The sequence below is a fragment of the Enhydra lutris genome, unplaced genomic scaffold, assembly GCF_002288905.1.
Source record: "Enhydra lutris kenyoni isolate GAN:26980312 unplaced genomic scaffold, ASM228890v2 scaffoldscaffold10, whole genome shotgun sequence".
Taxonomy (NCBI): Eukaryota; Metazoa; Chordata; class Mammalia; order Carnivora; family Mustelidae; genus Enhydra; species Enhydra lutris.
The window spans coordinates 8,395,371-8,414,090 of NW_019154094.1; the positions used below are offsets into that span (position 1 = coordinate 8,395,371).

General features: G+C 60.7%; 1 protein-coding gene across 1 annotated transcript in view; it reads left to right on the plus strand.

Annotated features, from left to right (window-relative positions):
• The window catches only part of LOC111143783 (G protein subunit alpha i2), a 20,080-nt gene extending 2,616 nt beyond the window's left edge, over positions 1–17,464 (plus strand). Inside the window, exons 2-9 of the mRNA XM_022497654.1 lie at positions 11,259–11,301; positions 11,559–11,700; positions 11,876–12,036; positions 14,404–14,532; positions 14,932–15,061; positions 15,141–15,294; positions 15,651–15,865; positions 16,463–17,464. Of these exons, the coding sequence (XP_022353362.1) occupies positions 11,259–11,301; positions 11,559–11,700; positions 11,876–12,036; positions 14,404–14,532; positions 14,932–15,061; positions 15,141–15,294; positions 15,651–15,841 (950 nt within the window). The 3' untranslated portion in view covers positions 15,842–15,865; positions 16,463–17,464. The remainder of the gene's footprint in view (positions 1–11,258; positions 11,302–11,558; positions 11,701–11,875; positions 12,037–14,403; positions 14,533–14,931; positions 15,062–15,140; positions 15,295–15,650; positions 15,866–16,462) is intronic.
• The last annotated feature ends 1,256 nt before the right edge of the window (positions 17,465–18,720 follow it).

An 18,720-nucleotide genomic window follows, 5' to 3' on the forward strand; every position in this document is an offset into this window, starting at 1 on the left:
AGGGAGGTGCTGGGAGCCCAGCTGGGGCAGCTTCAGAGTGCTGGGCGCCTGTCCCACATAGCGGGAAGAACTCTGTCCAGGCAACGGGACTCTTCGGTTGGGCAATTGCCAGCTTTCCCTTGCAGCCAGAACCACGCCTGCTGCCCCACCCGCATACTGGCTCCTTGCCCTCCTGGGTAGCCCTGCTGGCGGATGGGCACTGGGAGCAGAGGCAGAAGCGCTGCACACCAGTGAGTGTGCTTTTCCTGGTAGTTTGGTTGGTTGGGGGAGAGCCTCGATACCAGCCCTACTTCAGGGACACCCCCTGCCGCCACCTAGCTCAACCTGACTGACTGACAATCCCCAGGTGGAATTTGGCGCCTTAGGCTGGGCACTTAGGGGAAAGGAAGCCAGAGTGTGTGTGTGGGGGGGATGTTTCTGATTTGGGATGGGCTTGTGTGGGCAGCCCACAGAGGAAGGAGAGACTGTCCCTGGTGGGTTCCACGCAGGCTTCAGAGTATAAATACAGCCCTTCTCTCTTGCCCTTGGGACTTTGCATCTGCTCTCCTAGCCTGGCATGCATTTCCCTTCTTTCCATCTAACTCACTCCTTCTTGATTGTTCTTCAAGACTCTTCTCTGGGACCACCTCCCAGGATCCTTCCTTGACAGCTCCCCTTCATGGAGGCCGCTTGATGCTCCTCCCCTGGCTCTTCTTGGTGCTGCTGCTTTTGCCATCAGCATCATACTTGCCTGGGTGACTGCTGCGTTTCCCTGAGCCTACAGGGGCAGGCTGTGTCCTATTCATTTCTGAGCCTTCTGTGCCAAGCATGGGAGCCTGACACTTGGCGGAATGCTTCTTACCTGTTTGTTGAATGAAGGAAGTGCTGCTAGTCTGAACTCAGTCTTGGGGATGGGTGGGTGATGGAGGAGTAAGATGGTGGTCACTGAACCTGACACTGTGGGCAGGTGACAAGGGCTCAGTGTCAGGCCAGTGACAGGGACTGGTGGGGGATAGCCAGAGAGAAGTTCTGCAGGCTCTTTCTTCCTCAACTCCCCACCTGCCCGGTCAGACACAGCCTTCATCCTGCCTCGTGCAGAACTCTTGCTGACCAGTCCAGAGCCTGTCACAGGGCAGAGCATGTGGTCAGGCCTCCACCGTTCCTAGGAGAGTGGCGTGGCATGCTTCCTTTCCGCTCAGGCAGTTTGGGGACTGCCACAGGCCTGCTGTCTTTGCTGCTCCAGGAGAGCCGGTCTAGCTCTCAGGGCTGGGACTGCCCCACAGCCTGGGGACTGAGGCCAGAGCAACGCCACAGGAGTTCCTGGCCTGGCCAGACCAGGGACTGCCCACACAAGGGCCCAATTAGGTTTACCAAAAGAAAAAGAAGGGAGTTTTGTGGTCTCTGTCCTGTCTGTGTGTCTAACAAATGGCCTGGCATACAGTAGGTGCCTATTAAGCATGTGTGGAAAGAATGACGCTATAGAGCACAGGGATAAGTAATTCTGGGGCTGTTGCTTGGCGCTTGGTCTAGCTGGAGAAGGGATAGCCTGGGGTCCTGGTTGGCTGGGTAATGGGAAGAGACCAAATGGAGTGTGCGTGCATGTGTGTGTGTGTGGGGGGGGGGTGTCCTCTGGGTGGCTTTGAAAAATGAGCAGCATTTGCCAAGGGTAGGTGTGGGGCAGAGGGACCAACTCAGTGAGAGCACTGAAGCTGGAAGGCCTGGCCTGGGGGAGGAGGGCTCACCTCTTTGGACTAGCTCTTGGGGTTACCCAGATGTGGGTTTCTGTCCCAGCTCCACCTAGTGCATCCTCTGAGAAACGCAGTGACAGGTGAAATCCTGTAGGCGTTCTGTTCCCCATGGGGCACCTGCCTGCAGCCACAGGTGTTGTGGGGACAGTGCACCAAAGTCTGCAGGTTGCAAAACAAGTGAGAGAGCCCCTAACGGCTCCTGAGGAGTTGAGAGTTGAGAGTTGATGGGGAGGGCTCTCCCCAGCCTACAGGCTGCCTGGCCCCAGTATGGGGGATCCCCCTCCCTTCCTCTCAGGCAGCTGCTTATGAAACACATAGGGAGGCCGAGGTGTGTAGACAGTTTGTGCCACCTGGAGTGACAGACTGTCCTGGGGACCATAAGCCCAACCTCTGGGGACTGAGTGGCCTTCCTGGGGGGCCTGAGGTTGGGGATGTGGCTGGGCCCTGGACACCAGGTGGGCTCGTACCCAGGCCGGCCTCCAGCCTCCCGGTCCTCCGGTCCTCCCCAGAGCCTCGAGGTCCCGGCTGGAGCTCATTAGCACTTGAATGGGGGGCGGGGTAGCTTGGGGCCTCCCGTCTCTCCTTCCCACCCCTCCCCCAGGCTGGGCGAGGCTTTGTCTTCGAGAGCAGCCGCGCCGCAGCTCCCACGCTGGGAAGTGAGCAAGGGTCTCAGCCCAGCCCCTGTGCTTGCGTCCTGCCCAGTCCCGTCCTGCCCAGTCCCGCTGGGACCAGCCCCTCGCCCCTAGTGTTGGTGCAGCCATCAGGAGGGACCTGTAGATAGGAGTGGGATTGGATTCCTCAGGGGATACCCTGAGCCAGGAGACTGGGTGAATCAGAGTGGCTTTGCAAAGGAAGTGACACTGCCACTCAGCTGCGGGCATCCCAGGAGGGTGGGGGTGGCGAACCCCAGATGGGGCAGAGCAGGTGGCAAGGAGAGAGGGAATGAGCGGCCTCCGTAGCTGGAGGTGGAAGTCAAGGCAGCTGGGAAGCACAGGCTTCCATGCCAGGCCCTGAAGCAGCATCTAGCCACCCACTGTGCTCAGCTGGAGCCTGGTCCGCCAGACCATGGCTGGCGTGGTCAGGGACCCCTTCAGGCTTGGGTGGCCCATCAGGGGTTGGCCCTGGGCTAGCCTGAGCTGCAGGGTCACTGGGTGGCATCATTGGCGTCGTAGGCCCGCAAGCATGGCTCAGCAAGTGACCGCGGGTTAGGGTGGGCCTGACCCCATCCCGGGCAGGTCACTAAGCCTTCAGCCCTGCAGAGGCGGCTTGGGCCACAGGTGAGCACAGCAGTGTCTCTTGATCTTTGTCTCTAAAAGCCACCCATTCTTTAGGCAGGAACGGGATGGAAGATGCTTTGTCCACTGAGGGACTGGGGCCTTGCCCCATCAGACCCCCAGGAGAGGATGAGACGGTCTGACCTGGAGCCTGAGTGCTGCCTCCCCAAAACCGCTTTGTGCTTTGTGGGGCAGCCTTGGGCAGATGGGGACAGGGAGGGCCCAGGCCAGCATCTGTCCTGTCTTCACAGTATCCTGGGGCAGGAGTCCCAATCTCAGGGGCAGGGGTCATCGGGTTCCGACTAGACCACAGTTCATGAGCCCTGCCTCAGGACGCATTTCAAGGTGCCCTGATGAGGCAGAGGACTAAGCTCTTTGATGGTGGCCCCGGTACCCCAGGCAGGGCTCTCAGCAGCCCCTCTGTCAGCCACAATCGCAGCGTGGGATCCCTCTGCCCAGCTCCATGCAGCGCTCCTCTGACCTGAAGCTCTTGCTCCTACTGAACCCCAACCCCATCTTCACCCTCACCCAGTGCTGCTGCTTTGAGCGATGTTCATCCTAGTGGCTCGGGAGAAAGTGTCTCCGTGGAATCACCCACCAGTGGCTGGGTCGGGTTGGGTCACGGTGTTGGCCTTATGCACGCATTTCCAAGGCTTGGCAGCAAGTGCCAGGTCAGCTGGAAACAAAGCCCAAAGGTGGGATCTAAAGCTCCTTGAGAAGCTTGTGGGGAAGGCTTGGAGGATTCTGGGGTGCGAGGCTGCTCCGCCTCAAAATATGCGGGCGGGGGGGTTTGTCGATGGCAGCATCCACTGTGCCTTGGGCGGGAGGAGGGGCAGTGAAGTCTGCATGGCAGGGCTGGGCCTCTCAGGGAAGTGGTGTCCACACCGGAGGAAAAGGAGGAAGCAGCTGGAGGAGGAGGAGCCCAAAAGAGGAAGAAGCTCGAGGCCTGCTTCTGCTCTGTCCTGGGGTGGGGGTGTGAGCCCTGTCAACGGGGACGGGGGGTGGGGGGGGATCTGGAAGGTGAGTCCCACCTGCTCAGGCTCCTGTCTGTGTAGCCCTAAGGGCCGCTGCTGTTAGTCACGAGGTTGGTGTCATTCCAGGCAACTCTGTCCCCTGTCCCACCTTAGCAACTGCTGGGTCCAGGAGCTCAGAAAAGGTGGTGCCTTTGAGAAGGATTCCAGGCCCCTCCTTTGACCACAGGAAGTGGTGGCTGGGAGAGGGACAGGGGCAGGGTGGGGTGGGGGGGGCGGGTGGCTAGCAGGAAAGCAAAGGGCTGCTCTTCTATTCCGGAGCGGCCATTGCCCCGCAAAGCCGGAAGGCCGGCTACAGGCCGAGATGAATGCCCGGAAATGGAGCAGCAGCCGTGGGATTAGCTCACTCTGGGTTTCCCCTGCCTGGCAGTGGACAGAGGGGCCCTTAGTCCAGCCTAAGGATTCCCCTCTGCTACTACTACCTGCTGGGCCTGGGAGGGTACCATCACTGGGAGACAAGCTGCTGTTATCACTGGGCCTCAGTTTACCCTCAGTGGTAACAGCAGCTGTCTCTGATCAAACCATGACTTACATAGAACTGGTCCCTTCAGCATCTCTCCGTATTTAACCCTATGAGGCTGGGACGGCCATTACATCCATTTTACTGATGAGGAAACAGGCTCGGAGATATTACATGACTTTCCCAGTACACGGAGACACCAAGATAGGAGCAGATAGTGACGGAGCACCCATCCACAACTACCTTTGTCCGTGAGGAGTCTGTGCCCAACTGGCAGGAATTGGTCAGTCAGGACGAGAGGCAGATTCTGTCGTCTGTGTGTTTTCTACTTATGCTTGGGGACCTGTCTCCGGGGGCCTCGATTCCTCTTCTAGGAGATTCTTTCAGTCTGCCTGCTCTGGAGGTGGGGGACCCAAGAGTCTGTTCGTGAATCTTTTTCCTGTTCTATGCCAAAAGTCTGTTGTGTGGCCACGGGGTGACTTTATCCAAATGCAGCTGCCATTGTCCCTCCCAGCCCGTGTTGCCTCACAGAAGGACTCGGATCCTAGTTTGGCCACTGAGTCTCCTAACACTATGCTCGTTCCTCCCCTAGCCCCCAGGGTCAGGAGGACGGAGACAAGGCCTGAGGAAGGGTCAGAGGCTGTCAGAGTCGAGGGTGGGAGTGCCTGAGTCCAGGAGTTGTCCAGATGAGGCAAAGGGAAGAGCTTTCCCGCAGAGGGCTCCCGCTAAGAGCCGAGGCTGTGGGGGACTGGTAACAGTATGATAGGTGAGAGGCTAGTCCTCAAGCTCCTCAGCCTGTGAATCTGAGCACTGTGGCCTTGCCTTCCCCGGCGGAGGCTCCTGGGGGTTCTGCTCTGTGTTATCAGGCCAGGCAGGAGGATGCTGAGGAGCCTGAGGGAGATTCTAGGACGGCTAGCACAGATGCTTCAAGAGCCTGCTGGGCCATGAGGCCACACACTAAGCAGAGAACATGTATCTTCATGGCCACTCAAGCCCTTGGGTCCCAGAAAGCCAACCCCCCCCCCCACCTTCTTCACTTTGTGACCTCAGGCTGTCCTTTTACCTCTCTGTGCTCCAGCGCTGGGACCTGTCATGTCCTGATTCTCAGCAAGGGCCCATGGCTTGTGGGCACAGAGACACGCTGTGCGCTTGGGCTGAACCTTGGGGCAGTTTGGGGGTGAGTGTGAGGGTCCGAGGAAGGCTGCTCAGGGCAGGCCTTGAGTTTGGCACATTCCCTGGAGGGGTACATTTCACATATGGGAACCCTGAAGCCTGGGGGCTGGGCATCTCACCCAGGGCCCACACAACGAACCCAAAGAGAAGTGGGGGGGGGCACTCAGATTCTTGGAAAACAGCAAAGGGATTCCTTCAACAAAGAAGCATCCAGGAAGAGGAGTGTGTCAAAAGGCCTGGCTTCTTGTGTGACCTGGGCCCAGTCCAGCATCTCTTGGCTCCTATAGAGGGTGAGACCTGTAGCATCCGGGCCTCCTCCCCTCCAGGTTGGCCTGCCTTACCCAGTGCCTCAGTTTCCCTCTGTCCAGTGGACAGGGCTCCATGGCAGGGGACACAGCCCTGTCCCCGCAAGCCCTCTCCAGGTCTGAGGCCCCAAGGCCAGTCCCTTACACACACAGCTCTGACTCTGGAGTAGCAGGCTGGATCCTGGTTGCTGATGCTTCCTTCCCTGGTGGGGGCACCATGAAGGCCTGGAAGCCACTGGAAGCTGCCCAAGTGACAGAGACCAGAGAGAGGGAGGTTCCAGGCTTATTAGGGGCATCTGGGGGGAGGCAAGGCCATACTTGTGGGTGGGGATGTCGCGGCCCCCATCCAAGACTCATGTCCCTGCCCCCCACAGTGCCAGACCCTTACTGAGCGCCTTGCCTCTGAGGGAGTGAGGGGACCAAAGAATACCACCTGGAGGAAGGAAGAGACGCCGGGGGCGGGGCTTAGAGGGCCTTTGTCTGGCGGAGCCCTCCTCCCCCCCATTTCCATTGTTCCCCGGTGTGCGGGGTCTCCGCGGGCGGAGGGCCTCCCAGGCCTGGGAGAGGGAGTTGAATAAGGGTCCAGGCACCTCCCCCAGCTGCCCCTACCCTAGGCCGCTTTTCAGAAGCGAAGGCTCCCCGGCACTGCCCAGCCCCCACCTCCTCCACTGTCTCTGGCTGCCGGGCTCCCCCTGGCGGTGGCGTGGCCTGGGACCCTGAGGCTGCAGGGGAGGGGCCCGAGCCAAGGGGCCCGGAACCACTGGCTGGGCCAGAGACGTGGCACCTTCCTGGGATGAGAGTGGGAGGTGGTGCCCAGGCTGCCTTTGGGGTAGGCTTCCCAAGGTTCATCCCCACCTTCTCCCTGTGCCCCACTAGGGCCGGGTGGGGGGTGGCCGTGGAGGCGGGCCTGGTACTGTGGGTTGGAGCTGGGCTGCAGCCCAAGTCTACCCTGTGGTCCCAGCCCTGCTGCTTATGAGAATCTCTGCCCTCGGGCTGCCACGTCAGCTGGCTGCGCTCCCCAGCCCCATGTGTTAGAGGGGAGCCCACCAGCGCTGGAGCCTCTGCCTGGCCTTCTGAGCGCAAGGAGTCCGTGAGCAGTGTCTGCGGCCAGGCTCTGGGTGGGAAGGAGGCTCCACAGCTATGCAGAAGTCTTGCCTCATGTGGAGGGGGTGTGATGAACCCAGAGCCAGACGCCCGGAAAGGCCCGAGTGGCTCTGACTGCCATCCCAGGGTCCCCGAGTCCCAGCAGGGAGCGGCAGTGCTTCGCCAGCCTCTGAGCCACTGGTCCTCGCCCTCTACTGTGTCTCGTCTGAAAGCCTCAGAAACTCTCCTTCTGATGAGATGCCGCAGCAGGCCACTTTGCAGGTTGTGGTTACAGTGACCTATGCAGTATGGTCCTTGGAGGCTGCAGGATATGAAAGGGTTGGGGACATCTGTGATCTTCCATAGAGTACAAACATCGTGATAACTTTTATCTGAGTGTTCACCGTGTGCTGGGCACTATGAGAAGCGCTTTTGTGTCGAATCCTCCCCTCCCTCCTGGAGGAGATAATGGTGGTGTCCTGTTTCATGGATGGGGTACCAGAGCAAGGGCAGGAAGGGGGTGAGGCCCTTGGAGACAGCAGGAAGGATCAGCGTGGGCACCAGGGCTGTGGGAGGTCTGGACCTCCCTCTGGGAGAGGATCTGAGAGTGAGAGGCCAGCTGGCCGCTTGAGGCTTGGCAGCCTCTGCAGAAGGGAAACTGAGGCCAGAGAGGACAAGAGCAGTGTGTCAGGGCCTCCCAGCAGGGCAGAGCCTTGTCTGGGATGTAGAGGGTCCAAGATTGACAGACAGACAGCTGTGACCTGATGCTGGGGCTGGAAGTCGGCATCAGGCCACAGGTCCCATCGGCCTTGCTGGGGCAGGTGGAGCTGCGCCATCTCCCTTCCCCCATCCATTCCCCCCTCCGTTGGGGCCCAGCATTCCCAGAGTGGAAGCAGATGTTCTAATGCAGCCGCTGTGGCCAGCACATAGTGGCAATTACTGCCTGCCTGCGGGGGGCCCAGCAGCTGTGCCCTGGGGCGAGAGCTGCAGAGGTTTCTTTTTGGTGAGAAAAGGTATGGCCCCATGGGAACACCAAAGCCATCCTAGGAAGCCTCTGTGGGGCCCTCTGATCTCTCCCAGCTGGAGAAGGGAGCACCTGGTGGGGTCCTCTGTGGGCGGGAGACTCCTGCCACCTTCTATCAGAGGCACCTTGGCAGCTGTCCAGGGCCAGGCAGTGAAGCCCCTTCCTCTTAGGAAGGTGCAGGGCTGGGTGGGAGGAACCGGCTACCCAGGATCAGCGGGGTACAAGCAAACTCATTCCAGTACTGCCTTATTGGATAGGGGAACACTGTCAGGCCCTGATGGGATACAGCCCCAGGGGTGGTGGTGGGGGCGGGGGGCTGGGAACCACAGCTCATGGGGCACCTAGCCCCACCTGTTCCACCATCTCACCCACCTCTCCCCCGCTCCCTGGTCCCCGCTTATTGTGGCTGCTCCCGGGCCCTGCCTCTGCTTCTCTCCCTGTGTTCCCTGCGGCTTCCTGCCTGGCCACCGGCACCACACCCTCGTCCTGCCACTTGCTCCTTCCTGCTTGAGTCACAGCCGCTAGGAGGACAAAGAGACTGTCCTGAGTCCAGGGATGGGGGCGCCCTGATTTTGGTTTGTCCACCTGTCAAATGGGGGCAGAAAATGTCCTCCTAACCCTCAAAATGAGACAGGAAGGGAGCCTGAGGCTCAAAGGGGATAGGAAAGTGGACTCCTTGTTGGCTGGGGCAGGGAGCAGGTGTCCTGGCTCCAGCCTGGTCAGGTGCTGCCCACCTCTGGGCCTGCCAGGCCTGCTGCTACTAGGAAAATCACATGCAAAGCAAGAGCTTGCTGTTATCCCTATCTCTGGGCAGGGCCACGGAATGCCACAGCACTTCACCAAGAGAGTGGTCAGAAGGCCAGGCAGGGAAACTGGCGCTTCAGGTGGACACACAAGAGGGGACACCTCACCAAAATCTCAGGTCTCCTGTGGCCCGGACGGTTGCCCCTGCTCTGAGTCTGGGTTTGCCTGGCTGGGGCCAGCATGACTGAGCTGACCCATCACTTCACATCCTTGGCCTCTGTTCCCCCACTGAGCCCCCAGTACTGGCTGACACCCCTGATTCCTGAGTCTTCCTCCACCCCAGGATGTGCTTCCTTCCTCCTGTGTGGGAGCAAGTGACTAGGTGGGAAGGACAGCCAGGAGGTCACCTGCCCCCCTGTGGTTCGCCCCTCCGGTGCTACCCTCCAGGCCCTGGAGGATGGGCCTCTGTGGTTGGGCATCACTGGGACAGTGAGAAGCCTAGTGATCCCTAGCAGCTGGTGGCATGTGTGAGGAGAGCCCAGGCCCTTCTGCTCAGGGAGGCACTGGGTTGTGGATGTACCCAGTCCTGCCCCTGTGAGGGTGGGAGGTGGGGTAAATGGAGGTGGGCAGGGACCTTGGCGGGGCAGGGTGGGGGTGCGCTCATACTGCCTGGAGGGCACTGCAGAGACTGAGCAGCATCTGTCTAGGAAGGCAGGGTGTGAACCCAGTGACAGGTGCAGTCTGGGCAGAGGATGGTGTGGCCCAGCCGCAGGACAGGGCTCCAAGGGCAGTTCTAGGAGGCCAGCAAAGTGGGCCATCCACAGAGAGAATGATGACTGCATGACAGCAGCCTCTCCCTGTTTCTTCCTCATTTGTGAGGTGGATTGCTGGAGGAGATGATTTAGTTGGTGCGGTAGGTGCCGAATAGCATCTGGCCCATAGCGGGCGCTGTTTGCGGCTTTGCTGTTAGGAATCTTGCTGCTCGCATTAGTGTATGTGTTAGCTAGCCCCTCATCCTCTGAGGTTGTCCTGACCCACCCTGAGGGATGCGGGAGCCAGAGTCCCCAAGTGTACCCTCCCCACAGACCCCACTATCTGCCCCGCTGAGCTGCTCAGAGGGACCGACCTGCCACATCGCTCAAGAGGGTTGGGACACATGGAAATGGGGCATAGGACCTGTGTGCCCAGCACAGGAAACTGCATGGCCAAATGCCTGGCGTTGGCAAGAAGAGGCAGGGCCTGGCAGGTGCAGGTGTGACTGGCAGTGATGGGGAAGGAGCAGAGGGAACAGTCTGGGCAAGCACTGGGAGGGAAAGCTGGCCCCACTGAGATGTGTTCTACTTGGAGTTTAGGACGGAGAAAGGAGATGAGGTCCTGCCCCCACTCCCAACATCTCCCAGCCAGGGAGGCAGGGCAGCCCTCGTGGTCTTCACACTTCCCTGCAGAATCCCTGGGAAATGTGGGTTTCTGGGCTGCACCCCTCAAGATCTGGCTTTGTGTGTCTCGGATGGGACCTGGGAATCTGCTTTTTTTGAAAACATACTCCCAGGGCTTTCTGAGCCACATTCTGAGAAAGGCTGGGCAGGCCAGGTGTCAGTCACAGTCCTGGGCGTCTCCCTGCCCACCTGAATCCTGGCTGCACAGTCTTGGGCCAGGACTACTTTTCTGAGCCTCAGTGTCCTTGTCTGTGAAATGGGAACAGAGACAGTATGTGGGGCTCATATGACAGTCATGGGAAAGAGCACCAGCAGATCCCTCAGTACTGGCCAAAGAGAATACAGAATGGGCCTCTGCCAGACTTGGAAGCATATGCGTCGGTCCAGGGGTGTGTGCCTGTGAGTCTGTACGTGTGTCGGTCATGCCGCATGTCTCCCATGTCCCCGTCTCCGTCTGCTGAGGGTAGACTCAGGCCATACCTGGGAGGCAAGAGTGTGACCCTGTGCCCCAGCCCAGGCCCCTTGGTGGCTCAGAGTGTGAGGAGAAGAGGCACTACTACCCAGCTGAAGTGTGTGGGACTCCTTCCTGTCAGCTGTGCCCAAGCACCATGTTGGCGAGCCTGCCCGCCCCTACCCCCATGAGAATGACAGGGAGACTCCTGAGGGCTGGCGTTGTCTCCCACCGAAGCCCCTGAGCTCAGCTAGCACTGCGGGGGTGGGGCAGGGTTTCCTGTGGTGGGCAGTGAAGCTTATGGGAAGCAAAGGCTTGGGGTGAGTCCCCCAGGGGTGTAGGCGGTCTGGGTTATCTGGAGCACTATGGCCCTGCCAGCTACACCCTGGGTAGCTTTGCCACCCACTAGGCCTCACTGCCTCCATCTCCCTGTGAGGCTGATGGGGAGGGTGAGTTCTGCCTCCAGGACTGTGGGTGGCTGGGCCGCTGGTGGTTGGTCCGTGTAGCCCTGCTGGGGCTGCTCTCTGACCACCTGTGCCCTCTGTTCCAGGTGCTGGGGAGTCAGGGAAGAGCACCATTGTCAAGCAGATGAAGTAAGTGCTGTGTATGAGAGGCAGCCACCAAACCCTGATCCCCTCTTCTCTTCTTCCTCTGAGTCTCTACTGCCCCCCATCTCCCACCCCTAGTAATGCCCCAAGACCTTCTCAGAGGCAGCCATCCACCCTCAGGTCCCAGGGCTTGGGGAAGGTTCCTCCTCTCTGTAGTAGGTCCTGCAGGCCCCAGCAGCCCCACGAGGCCATGTGTGGTCCTTGTGCCCTCCGGGCCCTAACTCTTGACCCCTGGCTGCCAGGATCATCCACGAGGACGGCTACTCAGAGGAGGAATGCCGGCAGTACCGGGCGGTCGTCTACAGCAACACGATCCAGTCCATCATGGCCATTGTCAAAGCCATGGGCAATCTGCAGATTGACTTTGCCGACCCCTCCCGAGCGGTATGTCCTCCCCTCAACCCCCACCTGCCTCCCTGAAGGCGCCAGGGCAGATGTTGTCCTGGGAAACCTGGGACTACCCAAGCCTGCATGGGCCCCATTCCGGAAGCCTCCCTGCCTCGGCCAGGTGGGGTGGGGTGCGCCCCTGTGACTGGCTGACCCTCCCCGCTGTGCCCAGGACGACGCCCGGCAGCTGTTCGCGCTGTCCTGCTCTGCGGAGGAGCAGGGTGTCCTCCCTGAGGACCTGTCCGGCGTCATCCGCAGGCTCTGGGCCGACCACGGCGTGCAGGCCTGCTTTGGCCGCTCTCGGGAGTACCAGCTCAACGACTCTGCGGCCTAGTGAGTACCCTGTGGGGCTGGGTGGGGTGAGGGGGTCCTGGACCACAGGCAGGAGTGGAGGGCTTGAGCACTGTCTGGAAGACACTGCCAGTCCCTGTTTTTGAAAGCCGGTGACTGTCCCCCAAGGCCTTGGCGGTTTTTGCCTTGAGGTGGGAGGAGTGGTATTGAAAGCCAGGAGGAAGGCCAGGCAGGGCTGCTGTCCCCCAGGGCCAACTGAGTCTAATCTGTCCTTAGACATAATCATTCTAAAGGACATTTGCTACCACCTGTGTCAAGCCTTGGGCAAGGCTGGAGGGACCCAGGGATAAGTGGAGCGGACGGATTCCCAAGCAGTGACTACCCATGGTGTCCGGGTCATGGTGGAAGTCGGTGTCGGTCCAGAGGAGGGACCGCCTCAGCCAAGTTCTGAGCAAGAGATGGGCAGGAGAGGAACAGGACAAGCTCACACGAGGGGACACAGCATGCACACAGTCCTGGAGGGAGCAGTGCGGGCTACAGATGTTCAGACTGGCTGGAGTGGAAGATACAAGGGGAAGAGACTGGGTGGGGCCAGATCTGTGTGCAGCTTAGAGCCCAAGACTCAGCTGGGGAATCCAGGGGGTTCCGGGAGTTTTCCAGAGGCCCAGCCCACAGGATCATGCTCCGAACTCCTTCCCTGAGCTGCCTACCTCGTGCCAGGCTTGGTGCTGGGGACTGAGTGCCCATGGAGAACAGGACAGGTTGCTGGCCAGTGCTGATGGCCGGGGGGCTGGAGGGGACGTGCACAGGCTTTTTGGACAAGGCCACCCAAAGAGGCAGCTGTCCCTGTGCTCTACCTGACCCCTCCCACCTCTGCTTAAGCCAGCACGCCCTGTAGCACTTTCCCTCCCGCTGCCCATCCAGTCCTGGGCCCGCCCACAGAGGGGCTGGACCAGGGCTTGGGTGGATAGGAGGCAGGCCCTGCCTGAGCCTGAGCCCTAAGCGTGCCCCAGTCCCAGGGACTGACTCCCTCTCCTTGCAGTGGCCTGAATGCCCTTGTGAGTGCCCCCCATGGGAGCTGCAGAATTGCAGCCAAACACTGTGAGGACCGTCACACCTCAGCATGCCCCGACCCCCAGAGGTCAGAGGCTCAGCACCAAGAGAGCTGTTAGGTCCTAGAAGCAGGCAGGGCTAGGCCCTCCCAACCATTACCACCTCAGTGTCTGGGGCATTCAAGGAGGTGAGGAGAGGATACCTTCCAGGCCACTTCCCACTCCATCGTGCTGTTCTTCGTTCCCCGGACATTCAGCACTCACTGTGTGCCCAGCGTTGGTCTGGGTGTGGGGATTCAGCAGTGACACAGGTCCCACTCTCCCAGGCAGGTTTAGGCCATGATAAGCTCACCCCGCCCCGGGGTCGGGGAGACAAGAGGCAGGGGGTGGATTGGAATGCTGCAGAGGACCCCAGTCCCTCTTCACAGCAGTCCTTCAAGGCTGCTGGCAGGGCAGTGGGTCCCTGTGGTGAGCCCTGCTGGGGAGGAGGAAGAGGCTGGTGTAGAGCCCACCAGGAGGCCCAGGAGGCCTCTAGGCAGGAGCTTCTCGCTAGGCGACAGTGCGTAGTAAGCAGGTCACAGCACATGCGTCACGGGCCCTCACGGTCCTTCCTGTTTTTCTGTTCTGTCCCTGCGTCTCTGAGATCATTTCCCGCTGGCCCCAGCAGGCCTACGCCAGGAGTGAGACCTCGGCACCAGGCAGCCGCTCGGAGGACCCAGTCCCCAGGGCACAGCAAAGATATTGAGGCAGACAGCAGAGTCAGTCCCAGGGCCTAGCAGGGGCAGTGTTGATACTACTCAGGGAGCTGGTAATGAGGAGCCCCTAGGACTCCTGCCAAACAGGTGTCCGTGCCCCCCACCCCGCCCCCGCCGAGGAGCCCAGATTTTACTGGGCACTGGGCAAAGAGCCCATGGAGCCTGGAGGGCCCTGACCCATCCAGCCCTGCATTGAGGGTCATGTCGGGCTGCTCTGCAGCGGCTGCCATGATTGGACCGATTAGCACCCCAAATCCCTCCCCAGAGGACTCGTTGGCCCCCTCCCGCCCTCCTCAGTTTGCCGCTCACCAGCCTGGATCCTGTCCGAGGCAGACCTGGCTCAGCCCTGGGGGCTAGGGCTTGGCTTGCGGGGCACAGAGCTGCGCCTCCTGCAGGCCCATTCCCCAGGCAGGGGGTAAGGGATGCTGGTCCAGTTTTTCCTCATCTGAGCAATGACTATGATGAAGGCAAGGGTTGAAGAGGCAAGGGCTTTGTCTGAACAGTGAGGGGAGGGGAGCGAAGGGGCCTGGGTCAGCTGGCCCAGGGTCCAGGTAAAGAGGCCTGATGCTGTCCCCCACTGACCCACCTGCCCCCACCTCTAGCTACCTGAATGATCTGGAGCGCATCGCACAGAGCGACTACATCCCCACACAGCAGGATGTGCTACGGACCCGTGTGAAGACCACGGGCATCGTGGAGACGCACTTCACCTTCAAGGACCTCCACTTCAAGTGAGCCCGCATGTGGGCAGGGTGGAAGGTCAAGTCTTTGGAGGATAGATGGAAGTGTGGTGGGGGGGAGTGGGGGGATCCCCTCACTCAGAGGCCCGCTGATGGCTCTGCTGGGCAGGAGGGGCTATCCCAGGAATCCTGAGCACCGCTCTGAGTTTCCCGAGGCTGTGTGGGTGCCAGTGGCCCAGCTCCTCTGCTGCCCTACTGACCAGCCCCGGCCCTGCCCGCACACACGGGCTCTGGCCCAGAACCAGGCAGGAGGCACACAGCCAAGGAGGGTTCCATGAAGATAGCGCCCCCACCCCCCTGAGCGGGCGTCTGTCCTTAGCCAACTTGCAAAGCAGGGACCTTCTCTGGGAACGTGCTTTCTCTGGAGCTAAGGCGACCCCGTGTCTGCAGGATGTTCGATGTGGGCGGCCAGCGGTCTGAGCGGAAGAAGTGGATCCACTGCTTTGAGGGGGTCACTGCCATCATCTTCTGTGTAGCCTTGAGCGCCTATGACCTGGTGCTAGCCGAGGACGAGGAGATGGTGAGGGGCCGAGAGGCCGCTGGGGGGTTGTGGGGGCGGGGGGCAGGGGCCGGTGCTGACCGCACTGTCCTGCCCCCAGAACCGCATGCATGAGAGCATGAAGCTGTTTGACAGTATCTGCAACAACAAGTGGTTCACAGACACGTCCATCATCCTCTTCCTCAACAAGAAGGACCTGTTTGAGGAGAAGATCACACACAGCCCCCTGACCATCTGCTTCCCCGAGTACACAGGTGTGGGGACTGGGCCTCTGGGGAGGAGCTGGTGGTGACCAGGCGGTGCGCCGGCGCCCCCCGCTGGACAGAAGGGTAACTGCAGGACACTCGCGCAGGAGCTGGGGCCTGCCTTGGGCTCCCGGGCTCTTACCTGCACACGGGGCCGGCGCCCAGCACACGCGCACGGCGCCCAGCACACACGCACAGTCAGGAGCTCCTCTTCACACACTCTGGCGCCGCATGTACCACACGCACACCATCACCCCTTCCACACAGGGACACACGTTCTGTGCTTGTGTGTCCACGTGCACAGAACCTTGTCGCTTGTGCCCGGCCCACATGTGGCCGAGTCCTCACCTTCTCATCTCCCACAGGGGCCAACAAGTACGACGAGGCAGCCAGCTACATCCAGAGTAAGTTCGAGGACCTGAACAAGCGCAAGGACACCAAGGAGATCTACACGCACTTCACGTGTGCCACCGACACCAAGAACGTGCAGTTTGTGTTTGATGCCGTCACCGACGTCATCATCAAGAACAACCTGAAGGACTGCGGCCTCTTCTGAGGGGCAGCGGGGCCTGGCAGGATGGTGAGCCGGGGGTGGAGCGGAGCGGAGCTGTGGAGCCCAGAGAAGGGAGCAGTGGGAGCTAGGGAGGGCCGCGGTGGGGGTGTGGAGCCTGGGAGTGCAGGATGGTAGGTCGGCGGGAGGACCTGAGGGGCTTCGGCACACGGATAGGCGGGGCCGTGGTCCAGACGGCAGAAGCATCAGGCCGTGCACTGGGAGACAATGGAATGGCTGTCCTGACCACCCCTGGAGAAAGCTCACTTCTGACCCTGCCAAGCCACTGGCTGGCCTGACAGAGGCTGGCTAACAGAGGGCCCAGCCACCTGACACTCAGTGTGACCGGCTCTGTGCTCAGCCCTGCAGTCTTTCCCTCCGACCTATCTGAGGGTCCTGGGCTGACGCTGGCCCCACTGGCCGTGGGGAAGATGGGCACGGTTCTGCCAGTGCTGTAGACCCCCCTCCCTCACGTAACCCAGCAACACACACTGGCTCCGGGGCAGCCACTGTGTCCCTCATAACAGGTGGAGGAGAAAAAGGAGAGAGTCCTTGTCTAGGGAGGGGGGAGGAGAGGCACACCCTGGCCACCTCCCGACCCATGTCCTGACTGTCCCCCACCTCCAGGGCCACCGCCGACTCTGCTTCCCCCAGCTCCTGAGGAAGATGGGGGCAAGAGGACCACGCTCTCTGCCTGTCCGTACCCCCCGCCCCGGCTGCTTTCCCCCTCTTTTCTTTCTCTGTTCTTGGCTCCCCTGTTCCCTCCCTCGGTTCCAGAGACTTGTGGGAGGAGCTGCCACAGGCCTCCCTGTTTGAAGCCGGCCCTTGTCCTAGGGTACGCAGTACCCCCCTTCCCGGGCATCTGTTCTGGTTTTAACCATTGTCTTATTCTGTGATGGGGGAGGGGAGCACATGCTGAGTCTCCCAAGGCCTGTGTCTGGAGGGGCGCTCACTTCTCCAGCATGGGACCCCTGGCTTCGCTCAACACCAGCCCGTGACCCAGCCCAAGTCCAGATGTTTACAGGGAGCCTCCTGCCCATCCCAGCCCTCCAGCCGCTCGGAGGCCCCAAAGGAAAAAGCACAAGAAGCGTGAGACACCACCATTCCTGGAGACTACAGTCCACCTGCTCATTCTAGTAGCTTTTTAAAAAAAATGAAAGTAAAAAAAAAAAAAGACAAAACTGCAAACCTAGAAAACTTTTTAGAGAAAAACTATTTAAAACTGTCAGATCCTGACCAGCACCCACCCAGCCCCCTTCCAGTGATTCCGTGCCTTGAGTGTGTCTGCGTGTTTACACCCTTCCCTCTGCTGGCTACCCCCCCTTCCCTGTGTGGGCAGCACTCCTGCCCTACCCTCCACAGAATTGGGTTCCAAGGGCTGTTCCAGACAACTGCCAACATCACCGAGGGCCCGTCCCAGTGGCCCTGGGCCCTGGCCCCATTAACCTAAATGTAGCTCTTTAGCACGCTAACCTAGGAACCGCTGCTGCCTGCTGAGGGCCATGGCCCTCATGCCCTTGCCCCAGGCCCGGGTCCTTCAGCGTTGAACACTTCCTTGCTTTTTTCACATGTTTTATGGAATTGTTCACCTGGTTTGAAATAATAAAATGTAGAAAGAAAAAATGCCAAGTACTGCTCGGTCCTCTTCTGTCCCTGGGCTAGAGACCCAGACAAAGCTGTGCCAAGGGGATAGTGACCCAAAACAGAATCCTCATTTGTGGTAGGGCCCTGGCTGCTCCGTCCTCCTCAGGCCCAGTATGCGGCCCCTCAGTTTTCCCACTTGGTAGTCATTTTATGTCCTGGGGCCTGTACATGCCCCTTCTCCTCCCAGCGCCTGTGTGGCCCTGGGTCAGTGGCACTTGCCAGGCCTCACTGCAGCAGCAGGACAGATATCTTCCAGAGCGGTTCCTCCGAGGGTTTCTCTCCTGGGAGCATCAGGTGTCCAGTGAGGGGTGCAGGAGGAGACTGTGACTCCTGACCTCCCAGGCCCAAGGCTGTGCTGAATCCCTTGTATCCCCTCCCTTCTAATCGGTGGTGTTCTCTGCTCAGGGCTGGGCTTCTCAGGATTGACAAAAGTTGGGGACAGAGGGGCCTGAGACACGTTCAGCAGCGTCTCTGCCCCGGCCCAAACCCTGGGGGGCAGGGAGGGACAGGCAGGTGGCTACACATCAGTGTGTCTGTAGGCATAAGCCAAGTGGCCCCGGAGGGCAGCAGACTTGGTGCATTGGGACAAGGGCCCTAGAAATGTGGAAGCTAACATGAAGCTATGGGAAGTGCACGCATGTCACTGGAGAAGACAATGGCAGATGACAAGGGGGCGGGGCCCGCCGTGGGTGGGGGTGCCTGTGGGGGCATCCCTGAGCGCCTGGCAAGGCGCCTGGACTTTGTCCCGCGGCTGGTGGCGAGCGGCTGAGCCTACGGAAAAGGGCTCTGCTGGGCGGGGCTCGGAGGCGAGCTCCGCACGCGTTTGGCCGCCAGGGGGCGCCGCAGTCCGTAGCCGGCCCCGCCGGGCTGGTCACGGATGCTGACGTCAGCGGGTCCTGCGGAGGCCGCGGGGCACAAAGACAGCTTTGTGGGGCAGCGACGGCTTCGCTCCCGCGGCGGGACAAAGCGGCCTGGGCCGGGGTCGGCGCCGCAGAGGCGGGGAAGGCGGAGGGTGGGAGGGTGGGGCTGGGCACCCGGGACCCCGCCTCCGCACACCTGCCAGTCCCCGCGCGGCCTCAGGGCCCCCGAGTGTTTGGCAAGAGATGAGAGGCTGTGGCCGCCCGATCGGAAGGAGATCAACGCCCCCCAGCCTCCGCTGCCGCCCCAGTACCTCGGGCCTTTCCTGCTACTGCTGCCTCCAGGACTGAGGGCTGAGGGCCGAGGGCCGGCTGACAAGGAGA